General features: G+C 45.3%; 1 protein-coding gene across 3 annotated transcripts in view; it reads left to right on the top strand.

The window, feature by feature from the left end:
• Positions 1–871: 871 nt before the first annotated feature.
• ZNF423 (zinc finger protein 423) overlaps positions 872–17,117 on the top strand; it is a 229,555-nt gene continuing 213,309 nt past the window's right edge. For all 3 annotated transcript variants that reach the window (XR_007907447.1, XM_051805569.1, XM_051805568.1), the window contains exon 1: positions 872–2,187. Coding sequence is in view for 2 of the 3 variants with exons in the window: in XM_051805569.1 (XP_051661529.1) it covers positions 2,148–2,187 (40 nt within the window). In the remaining variant the exon portion in view is untranslated. The remainder of the gene's footprint in view (positions 2,188–17,117) is intronic.

Below are 17,117 nucleotides of genomic sequence, written 5' to 3'. Positions count from 1 at the left end.
CTTCACACAGCCCCCTGCACCCCTCTGTCTGATCTGAGCTCACAGGCTGGGCAGAGCCCTCTATCCTCCCCTGGGGCCTGGGTCCAGCGCCAGGCCGGGGCCCCTCTGCCAGGACTATTTTCACTGGATCTTAGCAAAACTCACCCCATATTCCTTCCATGTAGGACACTTTCTCTTTTGATGTCCAGACATACAATTGTCCGGGCTCTCGCAACAGCACGGGCCCATCACGTGCGGGGAGAGGATGTTTGGAGACAGTTCCTTGCACGTTTCTTGGGGTTCAGTCAGTAAATGAAGTGCTGGATGCACCTCGTTCCTACACAGCAGTAAAGGCTCCGTGAAACCAACCAACCCCGTCTAAGTGGCAGAAGAAACTCATGGAGCGTTTATTTTGAGTAATTTCATTCATAACTTGGCACCAAGTGCTCCGTGGGATGACAAGTTTAAAACACTTCGGATTTTTCTAGAAGAAACCCTCCCAGTCGCGGGCGACTCCAGCTCCTGCTAAATTTAACACCTCGGGAGAGGCAGAGTAAATAACTCTCCCTCCCAGCTCCGCACAAACAGCCCAGCGGAGGGGGTGTGCGTGTGTGTCTGTGTGTTAAAAACCGCCCGCGACATTTCCCGCGGCCGCTGAGCCGTTCGCGCTCGGGGGGAATATTTCAGAGCCCCCGCCCCGGTGCGGATCATGGGCGGCCCGGCCCGGCCCGGCCCGCCTTGGCGGGGGCTGCGCGGTGCGGGACCGGGACCGGACCCCGCGGGGCGGGGGCTCCGCGCCGCTCCGCGCGGCGGCGAGTCCGGTCCGCGGCGGCGAGTCCGCGTTTTGCGGGCGGCCGCTGTATTTCCCGGGCCGTCCATGGCTCGGTGCTGTTGGCTCTCTCTCCGTCTGATCGGCGCAGGCTGCGCGGGGCTCCCTACGGGATCAGAGCGCTCCCCCGCCGGGACTCCACTCCTCACATCCTCCTGCTGGGACTCAGCTACATTTCCAGCCAAGCCTGGCTTTATTATGTGTGTCTGCACTGCAGCCCCAGCAGCAAGATCAGGAGGAGGAAAAGGAGCCAGGACAAAGAAAAGAGAGGGAGGCTGGCGAGAGCTAAAGAAAATAAAAACCCAGGGCAGCAGCGGCAGCAGCGGCAGCAATGAAGGCAGGAGCGGTGCCACCTTCCAGCGAATAACCCATGGAGGCAGCTAGCGGCCCCGGCATCGATGCAAAGAAGCACTTACCTTGTTCCGCGAAGTGCGTGCGTGCAGGGGAAGGCGGCGGCGAGCGCGGCCGGCCGCGGGGAGCCCACCCGCCCGCCCGCCCAGCTCCAGCTCCGCGCCGCGCACGGCCCGCGCCGCGCCGGGGACACGGGGCGGCCGCCCCTCGGCCCCCGCCGACAGCATAAAAAAGGACTCGTCGCCCTCCCCGGCCAGCGGCGGGGGCGAGGAAGGGAGAGGCAGCCGGGGGCGACCGGGCAGAGAGGGAGGGAGGGGGCCGAGCGCGGACGGGGGAGGATTTAGGAAAATCGCAACAAGGTCGCACCCCCGGAGCGCCCCGGATTGCCGGGGCCGGAGCTCCTCGTGGGTTTAGACACTCAGTTTTCGCCGCGCGCCCTCCCCCACCCCAAAGCCAGGGACCCCGCGCAGGGCTCTGCTGCTTTTTTTTTTTTTCCCTTTTTTTTTTTTTTTTTATTATTATTCCGAAAGTGCGAGCCGGACTGAGCCGCAGGGCGCCTGCAAACTTTAAAGAGAACAAAAAGGCGGGTGGGGGGCGCGGGCCGGGCTCGCTTTACATCGGTAGAATTTCCACATCCAAGTGGGGGGGGGGAAGGAAGGAAAAAAAAACCCAAACAAACAAAAAAAAACAAACAAGAAGAAAAAATTGCAACTGTTGCGCCTGTGATTTTTCTTTCTTTTTTTTTTTTTAAATTTTTTTTTTCTCCCGGGGGAAGGTGCCCGAGGGGGTGGAAAGAGGAGTTGAACTTGCCGCATTGCAACAGGCGAAAGAAGTGAGAAAATCAAATAATCGATCCCGCTGCTGCCGCTTCGCCTCGCAAAGTTTGGAGGTGGTGGTGGGGGGGAGGGAGAGAGAAAGCAGGGAGAGGAAGGGAAGGCAGAGACGGGAGGAACACGAGGAGGAGGAGGACGAGCCCCGGCGCCCGGACATGTCCAGGAGGAAGCAAGCCAAGCCCCGCTCGGTGAAAGGTAAGGCATCCTCCGCCGGCCCCCGCCGCCGCCCGGCCCCGGGCAGCCGCCGCCGCCTCCGCCGCCGCGACGCGGCCAATCAGGGCCGGGGCCCGGCTTGGCGGGGATTGCGAATCCCCCCCCGGTACGGGCCGGTGGCGGCGGAGACCCCCCCGGAACCCACGGCGTCTCCCCGCGCGGAGCATCCGCCCTCCCGCCGCTCGTTGCGGGGCTGTGCGGGGACCGCGCTGTCGGCCGAGAGTCGCCTGCGACACGTGTCGCGATAATTGATGAAAGAAGCCGGCGGCATCGTTGAGGCGGGGAGGGAGGAAAGTTTTCGCGGGGATGCTCGGGTGCGGTGGCGCATCAGCGGGCCGGGGAAGGGAGGAATGAGCTCACTCGTGTTTTAGCCGGTTAGCGTGAAATTAATGTTCCTTTATGATTGGGAATAGTAGCGCCGTCTGTTTGCTCCCGCTGTCCAATGCGCGTAAGGATGGTGAAAGAAGGGGAGAATTAAACCCGATTTGATAGATAGGGGCTGAGAACTTGCTTGGGCTTGAAGAAACAATAGCCAAATTTAGTAACGGCTATATTAGTAAAGGTTAGACATTAAAGTGCGCGTATTCTTCTCCGTGCACATTGAAGGGGTGTTTAAAACCTCCTGTTTACGTCCATAAGAAAAGAGCTGCTGGCGAAACGTAAAAGGAGGGCCGGGACCAGCCCCGCGCCGTACTGCACGCCTTGCCAGCTTTTTGACTTTTAAGTGAATGGGTGCGAGAGGGAAGGCGTGATTCCCGAAGCCTTTCGCTCCCAGCCACGAGGAGGTTAGCTGATGTTGGGGAAGGTTTTATTGTCCTCTGCACAAAGCAGAAGTCGCAAACTCAGTGGTCCGGAGGCTTTGTTGAAGAAGCACAAAAGGATCAGAACTTCGGGTGCCCAGAAGATGAAACAAAAAGTCCAAAGCGCATGTAATTAAATAACTTGTGGATGGACAAAATTAGCGTGCAGTTAATCGACCAGCTAAAGAACGAATTGAAACCGCATCCAGGGCCATTTTATACTATTTTGTGAAATATCCATTCTTTAACAGATCACTGCAATATAAGTCATACGTGCTTCAAATGTTTATCAAGTTTTCGTAAAGTCGGTTCTTCATCTTTGTATAAACCCCTTAATCATTTTTCCACCAACTAAGGGAACCTTTTAGCATTGTGCTGTGGGGCAGGTTTGCAGCGTGGCATTGTGATCCTCTGCAATCCAGGACAATCTGCTAAAGGAGCTACTTCAGTAATTGGTAGATGAGTGTTACAGTCTGTGGGCAGAAGAAAGGGCAGAGCTAGAGCTATTTCTAGGGGATGCTCTGAAATACCTTGTTTGAAACTAAAAGAATCTCAGTTTGAGAATAGTGGAGCAGGCCTTGGGTCGTGACTTCCCTTGGATGAGGGGATCACATTTAGTGGCCAGGCCTCTGGAGTTTAAAATATTTTCCTGTGCTAAAGTGTCACATTTAACATTCAGGAAATAGTCCTATGCCAGTGCAAACGGTGTTTGCTCCAGAAGCTCAGTTAGTAAACCTTGACATCTTGTGACATTTAACATTAGATATTTACCATTTATTAGTTGTTTGTTTTCTATCTCATTACTTTTTAGGCAGTAGTGTAGTATCTCTCACAAGTGACACTTTATAATGAAATTTTGACCCTAATTCTGATACAGAAGTGACCACTATTTATAAGAGCTCTTTTATTGAATTGAAGCAGGTAGGTTACTGGCAAGTCATAGCTGAGAAACATTATCCCTGTAATGTAGAAATATCTAGAAGGTCTTTGCAATAGTGAGCTGGGTAAAACCCAGTTTTTAAAGATTCTAAATATTTCTATAGTCTCTAGGCACAAAAAAAAAAATGTATTTTCACCTTCAGCATAAACTGGCTGTAAATTACAGGTCTTAGCATGAGCTGCCTAACAGGGAGTCTAAGGAATAAGCTGAATCTGGGTGAAATTCTGGATAATAGGAGGCAGCTCATATGTGCACGTAGGATAAAGAAATTCTGCCTTTCTTTCTATTCATCCATATCTTCTGCTTTTAAAAAGTCCGTTGTATACATTTTGTGGTCTAGGGAGCTGCCAGCCCAGTAGATTGCCACAGTACACGTTTCCATGGAAATAATTGAGATGTAATAAATAAAGGCACTCTGAGGTCACAGGTTTCCCAATTCAACTGAGAAGAAAACAAGCATAAATTATGTGGATGTATGTGTAGCATTTAGGACTTAAAATAATTTACCGTTTTTCTCTTTTTCGTGTATTTATTTCACTTTGTGTAGCAGCTTTGCTATTTATTAACCACCACTGAGATCTGTGTATCCTTTTTCATTCAGAAAGATTATGCACTAAAATAGGATCAGTCTGTGCCTGTGATGAAAGGGATTATTCTGCATGCAAGAGGCAAGTTGCCTGCACATTAAGTGGGAGCGATGCTGACTTTAATGAAGTGACTGACTTTGACAGAAGTATCGAACGTTGACAACTCTTAGATGCAGTGTTATTGAAAATGAAGTGATGGCAAACCCAAACTGGATGCCAGCACAGCTGCAGGTCAGGTGGCCCCCGTGCTGTATTATCAGGCCTCACATTCAGCCTGATTTAGAAACTTGCAGTAATTCCTGCAGCTGTAACTCCAGCAGTAGCCCTGGGCTTCCCCCTGACATGGGATTTGTGATTTGCAATACAATACACTGATTTGTTTTGACCATTAATTTGTGCAAACCTGAAGATATTAACCTCAAAGCTGGTGGTTGGGGACAAAGTTCTACTTGGCTTAAAGGAAGGTGGTTTCAGATCAATGAGGATGGAATAAAAGTGCAAGGGGGTGAGTCTTTATTGGTTTACAAAATAAACGCTATGGAGACAGTGTGGTGGTAGCAATGATGGAGTAAAACACTGGCCTCTTCTGAAGCTTTACTTCACATCACAGACAAAGCCCACGAAAGTAATTTTCCTCAGTACAGACTCTTGCCCTGCTGCCAGTAACCTCAGCTGTTGAGAGCTTTTTCAGTTCTCTGTAAGGAAGAGTTGTACCTTACTCAGTGTTGTTAAAACCACGTGGTCCTGAACACCAGAACCATTACAGAGTTGTGAATGTCAAAGCACACTGCCTGTCTCCCAGTACAAGTGATGGGGACTGATATCAATACCAGTGTCCTTAAAAGTTTGTTCATGCTGGCTGCTGTAGGGAGCAGGGGGCACCCAAGCCACTGGGGGGGCTGAGGAAGGCAGGTCTTCCTCCTTCCCCTTGGTCAAACTGTAGCTTCTCATGCTACAACTTGGAGGTGGTTCTGTGAGGTGCAGTGCTGGGAATGGCAACCCGTAGGTTTCCAGTCCCATGTAATTGTAATTGAGGCATTACTGGACTGCCGTTCCTGGGGACTGGGCTCCCATTGGCACAAGGTTTTAAGCATCAGATGCTCTTTGGCTGCTGAATTTGACAGTTCTGCAAATTGCTGTCAGCTTGCAGGGGTATTTTGTGCATAAACGTGCTAGTTGGTAATGAAACTGTTTTGCAAAAGAATGCACTAATTAACTCTAGATTTGTTATCCTACTTGAAGTTGCAGAATTGCTGTCATATTTTTTTGCTTTCTGTTGGCAAAAAATGCTGATAGAAACTTTTGATTCACACCCTACCTGCCTCATTTGTGTCAGTCAAGAAGAGAAAAGGGGGGTTGCTCATTACTTCGTTATCTGCAAAGTAAATAAAAATACTTCAACCATTTGCTGAGTTCCAATTAGTTGATTGCTATGAATGATCTTCTTTAAAGGAATGCTGTTTTACCTATCTGCTCATACAAAGGTTTGATTTTGAATGTCTTTTGAAAAGGATTCTCTTTGTCTTGATTGATGTCAAGAATAAAAGCGTGATGGTAATATCCCTTTGAAAGCTATTGTATTGTCAGCTCTGGCTGACAGCAGGAGGCCCTCCTAGTGCTATAGATTAGCGCTGTGAAAACACTGACATTTTCTTTGTTATATTGCTGTTGTTCTGCTTGCAAAGTCAATTATACAATGTCGGAGCTCAGTTACAGAGTTGACTGTGGAAGTAACAATGTCTTTCATACTTGTCTTAAAGATATAATTTTCCTTTTTTCCCAGTTGATAGAGAAGAACCTGAAGGTACTGGAACAGTACATTCTACAAATTAAATTTTGACAAGTATAATCATAATTGCCAAATACAAGAGACTCGTGCGATTATCCTTTAATTTTACAGTTCATTCAAGTTTCTGTGGAATTTTATTGATACAGTAAAAGCAGCAGCTAAAATTGATAAAACTCATATCAAATAAGATTACGCTCTTGATTGTTCTTTATCAAGTGTAGCTTTTGGGGGATTAGGAATAATTGGAGATGTTGGTGTTTCATTGTGGGGCTGGTGCCCTGAGAGTGTTTGAATCCATGCAGTACACCGAGCACTGCCTTCAGGGATTAGCCTGCAGTTTTTAATTTTTGCCTGTGTATTTTGCTACAAGCCTAGCAGCGTTCTCCCTTGAACTCCACAAGTCCCATTTTCCTGCCTTTCTCTCCCTCTGGTATGCTTTCCTGGATGGGATCTGGGTGGTATTTAACTGGTTTTACTGATTGAAACTCCTGCCTGTGTGCAAACACCTTTTAATTGCGGCCTGTTCCCATTGGTCTCAGTGAATATAACGAATAAACGTGGCCAAAAATTGAAAAGAGTGGGAAAGGTAATGCAAAAGATTTAAATTTGAATGGGAAGAATATAGAAATATCATATTTTTAATTATGCTACATCTAAAGCCATTGAAGAAGAACAACTATAATGTAACAGCAGTGGCTCTTGAGGAATACCTCCTATTTTTTTTCTTCAAAAATATTTGTGTACAATCAGTGCAAGTTAAAGAACATCATTTACTGCTGAATTGCTTCAGATGACACGTGCAAAGAAAATAATCAGAGACCTCTTGTAGGACGTTAATTGTAGGATTTCTAAATTACTATTATAAACTAATAGGGTAACAAAAGATTCTACAGTTACCAGTAATTTGTAAGGATTTATTTTGTTTTTCTTCAATAATTGAAAATTAATGTCTTGAAGTGAAAGCAGATGTTCATGCCATCCTCTGAATTGGATATAAAAATGATGTTTTGTAGATGCGTTAAGCTTGTGTAAATACAGATTGTCTTATCATAGATGGTGCTTTGGCTTGGTTTTATCTATTGTTTGGTGCCAAATTAATTTCTGGGTTAAACCTGGGTAAGTGGTTTGAGCTTGGTTAAATTGACTAAGTCAAGTGCTTAGGGTGGTATCCAGTGATCAATTATTATAGAAAGCGTTTTAAAAACCCTGCCTCACCTGCTGACTCTGTGAATGACAAGACTTTCTCATACTGCAGAATTAATATTTACTTCTATTTTGATAAATGCACTCGTAATTGTTTACTCAGCTATTTTTATTGAACTGGTTAATTTTATCTTGCTTCCTAATTCCAATTTGTGAAATCAGTTTTAGATGATTACAACGTTTGAAAAATGCAAACCACATCTTTTTGGAAAAAGAAATTATTTTTTGGTCTCATGCGTCGTCTGTATTATAATATTCTTTTACACAAAAGATTATTAATTACCTACAATAATTGAACTGTCTTACAAAACTGCCTACATCAGGCCTTCATCACTCCATCAGTATTCTCCGTAAATGCCTCTGAAAAAGGATGGCTATTATGTTCCCTTGTATGCTGGTAAATGTGCTGGAGTAATGAAATACTACTGATATAAAACCTATTACAGACTCCTGCTAAATCCTGACTGACAAATGGTGGTGGAGGGAAGGGCCTGGCTCTGGGGGGTGTGTTGGTGGACTCGGACCTGAGGGAGCTGGAGCCAAGTGAGGACCAGCTCTGAGCTCTCTGTAGCATGTGCATTTATTCAACATACTTTTAGAGCCCAGAAGGAGATTCCTGTGCATTTTCTTTCCTGATGTCCACTAGTGAATGCAGAGAAGCTGGTTCCTTGTTCTCTTGGACAAATAAGGTGATGTGAGTTTTAAGTACTACATCTTCTTGACAACACCTAGAGTATATATATTCGCAGCAGTGAGTTATGGTGGCTTATCAGAGTTGCATTATTCTGGGGAGAAGGACGTGCAGAGACTAAATGGTCTCTTGTGACATTTCCAGCTACAGGAGGTTCGGGCTTCGACCTATTGCAAGGGTTTGTTTTCTAAAGTACAAACAAAGGGACCCGATGGAGTTGGAAACTGGGTGATGCCATTTGGAACGGGCTCAGAAATCTCGTTGTGGTACAGTGAATTGGTGTATGGCATCAGCTTTCCACGGTACAACTTACCTCGGATAGCACTGCAATACCCATCTGAATCTAGCGATAAGTAGCTTCATTATATTGTTTGCATTTGCTTAGAAAGAAAACCTTTCCCCTTCTAGCCACAGGTTAGGCAATAGAAAGACCAATTTGCAGAGCTTGTAAATGCCACTTGTTAATCATATGCAGTACAATTATTAATTTTTTTCCCTCTCCCCTCTTGGATGTATTAAGTCAACTTTTTAGCTTTTTTATGTAATTGAAATTTGCCCTTTTGTTACCTGGGCACGAATTATTTTTGAAATGTTGTCATTACCCGCCCTGCTGTGAGGTTTATCTCTTCTGTTCATCCTAATTAAATAAAACATACTGTTGTTCGCTGGTCTCTTGTTGAAGTGAATTACCTGCCTGAAGGCTCGAGCTGGTGTCGGGCTCGCTTGTTGTTGCAGCAGCAGCCGTTGACTAACACATTTACTTTTAGATTTTCATTTCAAAGGGCTCAGTTTGTGCAGTGTGACAGGTGAATGGTGAATGCTTTACAGGACTTTCAAGAGCTGAACAAACAGTAAAGAACTTATTGCTACCGCAGCGGAGTGGCAAGTACAAATGTAAGGCAGCCTTTGTGGCAGAGAAGTGTTTCCTTTGCTGGATAAAGGCCACTCAGGAGACCTGAAGGGCTCGCTTGGGTATGCTGGGGGTGAAATAATCTCAGTCGTGATCTCATTTAAACCCACCCTACCTGCTTGTTCTCCAGGGCAATTTCTAGTGGGGTTGATCTCGTCTCTCTTTGTAGCATCACCCGCAGTTGTGTTCTCCTTGAGTCTGGCACTGATAACGAAGGCTGCTTCAGAAGTGTAACAGTTGGAGTTTCTTTACGCACAAGTTATTTCTAGTTCATATTAGAGAATGTAAACAATGCATTCAGGTTTTAAAGTGAAGCAGAGGGAAAGGTCCCTGTTTGTAGAGAAACAGTTTGTTTAAGTCTCTGATAGCACTGCAGAAAATGTCTTGCTCACTAGTGAAATCCCGTTATGAGTAAAAGTACAAGAGTTAACAAGTCGCTGTGCTCCAGTCTCTGTTGGCTCTGTTAGGCTCTGGAGGTTTGGTCAAATGTGGCCTAATTCTGCTTTCCAAATATTAAAAAAATTACACAGAGGGCAAAAAGACAAGTTCTTAATATGCATATCCTGGGAAAATCCTAAACCAGTATTTTTACCCCCTCCAGTCCCAAGGCTAATCAAAATTCCTTTGTTTCCACATCTACCATTAAAATATATGCCTCCCTTGGTTGCCTGCTGACTGTACAAGTTTAACCACTCAATCGATTGGACTCACAAAAGCTGTTACTGGGTTTACATAGTGTTTGCCTACAGGTAATTTAGAGTTGGGGGTGAGGGTCCAGGCAACCTCCAACAGGACTGGTACTTAAATTGGCAGCTCTGGTTATTTCTTAATAATCCTCACCTGAACCTCGTGGGGATTTTTCTGGGTTACCACTGAGGCAGATTAGCCAGGCTCTACCTGGTGATTGCCGGAACTTGCTTCACATGGTGGGCAACTGGGTGATAATGAAGACACGGTTAATAAAGGTAGGTTCACTTTGCAAGGAGAGTGTTTGGTGCAGTTCACAGATGAAGTCTGTTGTGGAGTGAGCATCTAGGACCTGTTTTTGCTGTCTTTAGAGTGAGTAAAGTTTTTCTTCTTGTGGTAATTGGAGCTGGGTTGCATGTTTAAATGTAAGTCTAAACTCTCTGAATCTGCTGGAGAACTAATGCTGTTAATTGAGATTCCTATTGATGTTAGAGGACTGTGAGTAGCCTTAGGCTTCTGGCAGCTGCAGGGTGAAGCCTCTGTCTTGTTTTTGTGGTAGTGTTTCTTATTGGCCTTGGTGAGGATTGGATTTTATTCTTGTTTCTTGCACTGCAATTGAAAGAGCAATAGAAGCAAAGAGACTTGATGGGAATGGTCATTTCACATCTAATGCTGTAGAGAGCACCTCCTGCTTTTTCTGTTGGCTCTCTGAGATTGCTGCTGGGGGAATTTCTAGGAGAGCACTGGCAAGGTTCAAGGTGCAGAAGATGCAGCAGGGCTGTGGGAGCTCCTCAATGGCACTGCAGGAAACCCAAGAGACCTGGGTTGTGTTTAACATCTGTTAATGTAAGCAGGTACAGATTTACATGAGAAATTGCCTGTGATTCTGCATCCTTTCAGTCTCCTGTCCTTAAAACTGGAAAACTAAAGAGAGACAGAGAAAACATGTGCTAGAAGGGTGAACTTCATACTTCGGGAAGCAGAAATTCTAAATAGAGAAAGAAAGAAATAAAATAGGGAAAGTGGGAAATCTGTTGCTGGCATTTGAGTATGGAGGGTGCCTCATGACATGATGCAAAGTTTTGGCACAGAAGTTGACTTACCTTATTATTTTTAACTTTAAATTTAAAGACTGAGAGAAGGATCTGAAAAATGGCTCCGGCTCCATGGAAAAGGGCATGATTAAGCATAAGCAGAAAAAACCCCACTACATATGCAAACCACCTAAACAAAATAGCTTTTTTGCTCTTACTAGACAGTGACAGTGCTTTCCTGTCTGAAGGAGTGCATTTGTTGTGCTTTACAGTTGTTTTCTGTTTAATATAGAGAAATTTGAGGACAGCTGTGGTTGCAGTCATTAATTCTCGAAGTTTCAACTATTCTATGATCATGGCAGTGTCTGAACTTGGCTTGTGAGGACTCCTAATTGTTCAGGGTTTTGGAGGGAAGAGGAGGTCACAGTGGTAACTGGAAAAAGTAAGCTTTCAGCACTTATTATGTGGATGCACACAAATACATATATGCCCTGTGTTCATGTGTAAATGAAAGAGAAGGCCTAGAGAAATAGGAAGTATCTTTTGTTGGGCCAGCTAACGTGGTTGCAAAATGCAAGGAAGTTTTTCTGATGCACTAGCCTGCCTGCTGCTCTGGAAAAAGCAGCAGTCTTCTGGCTATTTTGCTTGATAGGTAAATGTAGCTTTGTTTTAATTTACTTATTCAAGCTCTTACTCAGATTTCTGTTGCTTCATTAGATTACTCACATGAGTTAAGATATACTGGATTACACAGTAATGCCAAGCTTGTATATTATTTATTGCTGAATTCTGTGGATGCATTTCAATCGGGTAATTTGCTCGTGGCCTCCTTTATTTCTAGGAAAATGGCATGCCTTGCCCTTCATAATTTCTTTGCTTTTACTGACCAGACTGTTCCCCCAGAGGGCATGTGGGATGTGGCAGAGTATTGAAAAATACTGGGATGGAGTAGAGAAGGAGGGCTATGTGTGATTTGCACCTTATTTATGTTTATGCTAGATTTAAATGGCAAAAATGGTGTTTTTGGCAGTGATACTTTGTGGGGAAAGTAATAGGTAACTCTGGGTGACAAAGTTGTAGCCTTGAAAAGATTTTTTTTTAAACATGAAGTACTTTTGTCTAATTCTGAGCATACCTGAGGAGTATGATACAATGTATTATGAGCCATTTTATAATGAAACAGAGTGCTTGTCTTAGGATCTTTTACTGAATCTTGCCTAATGCTTGTATGAGTCCACTGATCCGATCCCCTTAATTTCAAGGGTGTTTTCTTTCCTAATTTCTTTCCTGCTTGATAACAGATAAGTGAGATTTGTTTTAGAACTCCCGTTTGGTTTATTTTGGTTACTATTTTTGGCCTTAAACAAATGCTTAGCAGAGAGCTTCTGTTTTCATTCTTCTCAATATAAGTAAATTCATTAATAAGCCTGAACTTAAAGGAGGGGGTCTGAAAAAAAACCCCACCTCTGAGAGATGCCTGGCAGGGAGAGCTGTGGTGTGCCTAGTTTGCAGCACTCTGAGGGTGCTGTGGAGCAGGGAGCTGCTGGGCCCTGCCTGCAGAGCTGCCAGGCTGCACAGCCGGCTGTCCCTGTGTCCCTGGGTGTCCCTGTGTCCCTGGCTGCAGCGGGAGCTGCTGCTCCGAGCCCCGGGGGGACAAACCCCCCTGCCATCGGCAGAATGGTGCCACTTCCCTGGTGGGAACGTGGGTGTCCTGCAGGCAGATCCTCCCCCGAGTGGGGTTCGCCGGCTACTCTGACATAATTCTCCCAAGGACCGAGTGCATATTTCCATAAAGAAGTGTCTGAGCTAGGATTTTTTTCCTCCTTGCCAGTGGGTCTGTATTCGAAATGTGGCTCCAAAGAAAATACATAGAAAAATGGGCTTTTAATTTGTCACCTGCTGCTGTACCACCCTGTCCTCCTCGAGATGCCAAGTTGTAAATGAGGTTTTTGTATCCCCACACACGGCCATCCAAGAAATGTTCTGTGTGTCGTAGCAGTCAGTGGCACAGCTGAAGACATCAGACTGGTGGCTTAAAACCTGCTGCTGTCTGATTGGCGTGAGCAAAGCCAACGCAGTGCAAAACCTGAGCAAACAAAAAGGCAGGTAGAGAAATTGTCTTCAGTGGCTTGGGAGGTCCCGGCTGCTTCCAGAGCTGGGGCTGCCCAAACCTTTCTGTCCCACAGTGTTGAGGAAAAAAGAAGCAAAATTGTTTCTTTGTGTTATCTCTCAGAGTGCTGTTGGAAAACTCCCTCTAAATGAATCTTTAGAAAATGCAATATTAGCTCTGCAGGTTTTATTTTGGAAGATAGTGTCTTGTCTGGCTGCACATCCTCTGGTCTCTTCCATCACGTGTGTTTGTCCGAGCACCGAGGGCAGCAGGTGTGCTGGGTGCCAAATGCTTGTCTCCTAGCAAACCACCTAATAAAAACTTATCTTGACACAGACTCCAAGAATTTGATTTTTAATTTATAGACATATGATGATGGTTTGAAGGAAAAAAAACTGCAGGACTGGCAGGGAAACTGGCTGTTTAGTGTGGCTGTACTGGGGAGAGCAGCTGCTGCAGTTACAGTAGCCCTGGCCAGGCAGAGGCAGATGCCCTTTGCCAGGGGATTGGAGGGCTTGTATCGATTAGGGAGCTGGAAATTAGTAATAATAGGAAATAAACCTGTCTGAAATGAAGGTATTATTGAGCATAACTCACCTTGTGGCACTACCTGCCTGCCTTCTCTTTTCTTCCTTATATCTGTAGGCCATGAAAATGTCAGTGGAGTCCCTCTGGCAGCTTTGCTTCCCTTCCCACAGCATCTCTCCTACCATGGAGTTTGGTAGCTTTAGAGTGTTTTTCTTTGAGCAAATACTTGCAGGTAGATCTCCCTCCCAAGTTGAAGCCTCTTTACTGTTTTTTTCCTCCTTTGAATCTTTGGGTTTGCTCCTTGCAGTTACGGAGAGTGTAACCACAACCCTGGTTGTGCCTGCAGGGAAGGAAGCAGGCAGGGGAGGATGGAGCAGGACATGGCCTGCCTGCAGGGTGGTGAGCTTGGAGTCCAGCTTCAGCCACTGCTCAGCTCATGGTGGGACCTGCTGAGGCGGTGGCAGGGAGGAGATATGGTGAAATCTCCTGCTGTTTTGGGAAGCTGAAGGCTGTTTGTGCTCTTATTAGAGAGAATTTATCTGCTCTTCTGTCTTTCTTACTGTCTACTGTTGGCTTGACTCAATTTTCTTTTATTGGCACATCCCAACAGGTTTGTTTTCTTCTGAACATTTTCTTAATTTGATATTGCCATGTTGGAAAAACACATCCCGCTCCCCGGCTTAAATGCAGTTCACAAATTGGAATGTGTTAAACCCACTGCTCTGGAAAGGAGCATGGAGATGAATCCTGGTTGGTTTGAGGCTGCCATTACCTTATGCTCACAATGAAACTGGCTGCCTGGCATAGTTCCTCACAATGGGTTGGGGGCTGATCTGATAGGGTTAGCTCCCCCTCTGTTTCTGGCTCCTTGTCCTGCTGCCTACCTAGCAAAGGACTTTTGGGAGCTGATTTTACCCATTAGCCCATCAGAGAAGTAACCCTGTAGCTCTCTGGTGGCCACATATGGGTCTGGTGTGTGTTGGTGCAGGGCAGGGCAATCCTTCTTGACAGTGTTTGGGTGCCATTGGTTTGGGTCAAACCTTTCTGAAAAGAACCTCAGCTGGGGAGGCTGGATGTGGCCCCTTAGGTGGAAAATGGTTGTGCACCTGTATGTGCAGTGGGCTGATGGGCAGGTCACTAAACCTCTGAAGATGTGGCCAAGAAATGATGGCTGTTGAAGCAAATGCTCAAATCCGTAGTGAAGCACAGGATACAAACCCACACGAGCACAGCCCGAGGAAGTTCACTGAAAGTGATGAAGTACAGACTCAAGTTGTGCTTGCTGCTCTCTGCTGTTCTTGGGAGAATCATGTGTTGCTGTGGAGTGCTCTGTGCTGTCCCACTGCATTGGCTGGGTGCTGCTCCTCATCCCTCTCTGGATGAGATTCCCAACCAAGTAGGGAGCTGTGCTTTGAAAGCATTGCAAAGCAGAGAGGGAGGGACCTTGTCCTGTGAGGAAGAGGGAAGACACCCAGAGATCAGAGCTTGGTTGGCGTCTTCCACCAGCACAGGAGCAGTGAGAGTTGCTGGCAGCAGCCTTGTGCAAGGCAGCACTGCTGGAGAACAATTTTCTCCTCTATTTTAACTTAGTAGAAATAATGCCACTAAGAAATTAGGTTACGTATCTCAAGGGAAAGGAAGATTTGTTATTCTGCTTTTAGCTTACACCATAGGCTGTGTCACCGTGGGGCCCGCTCCACCAAGTGGGTGCTCCTGCTAATCCTGGCACTTAAATGCCAGCTGGCCCTTTGGCAGAGGCTGATCTGTCTCTCCTGTGCTTGGATAACAGGAGATATGATGGTAAATCCCAGCTCTTTTGGCTACTTTATACGGTCTGTTTTCTTATGGGCAAATTTTGGCTGTGGTTGACTCCAGTAGCACCATGTCCCATAACGCCCTGCCTGGGCTGGCTCACGATCCTGGGCTCGTAACGTCACAGTGACTTTGCAAAGGACAAAGCCTGTGCTGCCCAAATCACCCAGTGTCCTTGGGCCCACCCAGCTGGTGGCCAGCCTGGCCTTTAGTGTTGCAGCAGTGCCTTGTGCTTGTTTGTGTTCAGATTATTTCTGAAGTGGCAAATTTCGATGGCTTTCCCTGCTAGGAAGGGACTTTTTTTTTTTTTCCTCCTCCCTTGTTTGCTTATTTTTAGTCACATGAAGTAAAAGAATTGGCTGTCTGCCAGGAAGAAAAACCAACAAACAAAAACCCCAAAGCAACCACAACATTGTACCTTTCCTTGCTTTTAAAAAACATTTCCTTGTAAGTGTAACTAATGATGTGGGGGTTTAGTAGAAGCTTGTGATTCAATGTTAAACCAATCAAAGAATAAAATAGGCTGTTTTCTTGTGTGTTTTCCTATTTATTATTACTCTTGTTCAGATTTGGGACAACATTGTGGTGTGAAAATATGAAGAAAATTTGTTTTGTATGAAGGAATACAGGAGAGTAAGATCTTTAACTGCATGCTTGTGCAGTAGCATTGATTCGGCTGCACTCTGGGCTCTCAAACAACCTTATTTATAAAATTTAAAGCTTTTTTTTTTTTTTAAAGTATTTCCGTCTCTCTTTCTCTTTCTTTTGCAATACCTAACATACATTGTCTGTTCTGCTGTTAACTCCCTGATGCAGAATTCCTAAGTTTGGGCTAATAGAAAATTTGGAGGATTCTTCATTATCTGAACCTCTTGAGAAATACCAAATATGTTCCAGTAATTGTGGTGTAGTACAACAGGGAGTCACACTGGCAGTTTGTTGGAAAGGGTTTTTCCTGTAGTTATGAAAACCATACAACTATTAAAATCCCCAAAACTGGAACCGCTGGGATTACTCATATACTTACAGTTAAGCGCATGCCTAAAGGTAGATATATTCAGCATGCCATTTTTGACTGGCGTTTGATTCCTGGCTGGAGAATATGAGAAAAAACCCAAACCATTCCTCGATCTCTTCAGTCGTGTGCAGCCTTTTCATTCTGTGCTTACATGCCGCAGCACGCTGGGCTGTGGTTCCCCACAGAAGCACCTGGGTTTGCTATAAAGCAAATTATTGATAATAAAGAATGAAAAGTTTTCAAAATAGTAAGGTACTCCAGGCTGTTAGAAGAGACTCAGAATCAGATTTCTCTCCTCCTGCCTTCTCTTCTGCCTCTGCCATGGCTCCTGGAATAATAAGCGCGTGCTGCTTAATTTTTTTCCTCTCCCCCCTCTCTCTCAATATTTTCCATCTTGGTTGTATGCAAAGAGGATATAACATTTGTCCCTTGGAGACTAGAGTGAATTTATTAAATACTGCGAGATGCTGGATAGGTAAAAGCAAAATGTAACACCAGTATTATAGTTCAGATCATAATATTTGGGTTTGCTTTGTGTTTGTTTCATTCTCCCCTATTACAGAAGATGTTTTTCGTCTTAATTCTGTTCTCTAAAACTGAAAGTGATGCTTGCTTTCTAGCTCCAGTATAGGGACTTTTTTCCTTGCTGGGCAATCTATAACTGAGAAGGTGCTGATTGCCCTGCTCTTCTATCCACAAGGCAGCAATAGTACCAGCTCTCTGTATTTCTTAGTTTCTCTCATGAAAACTTTCTTGGATGAAATATTTCGTATCTTGTATGTGACTTTCTCTTGGAAAACACT

Source organism: Manacus candei, unplaced genomic scaffold, assembly GCF_025592945.1.
Source record: "Manacus candei isolate 608988 ecotype Guabito, Panama unplaced genomic scaffold, ASM2559294v1 h1tg000065l, whole genome shotgun sequence".
In the NCBI taxonomy this organism is placed as follows: domain Eukaryota; kingdom Metazoa; phylum Chordata; class Aves; order Passeriformes; family Pipridae; genus Manacus; species Manacus candei.
The sequence above is the reverse complement of the archived record's forward strand: the minus strand, read 5'-3'. Positions and strand labels throughout refer to the sequence as shown.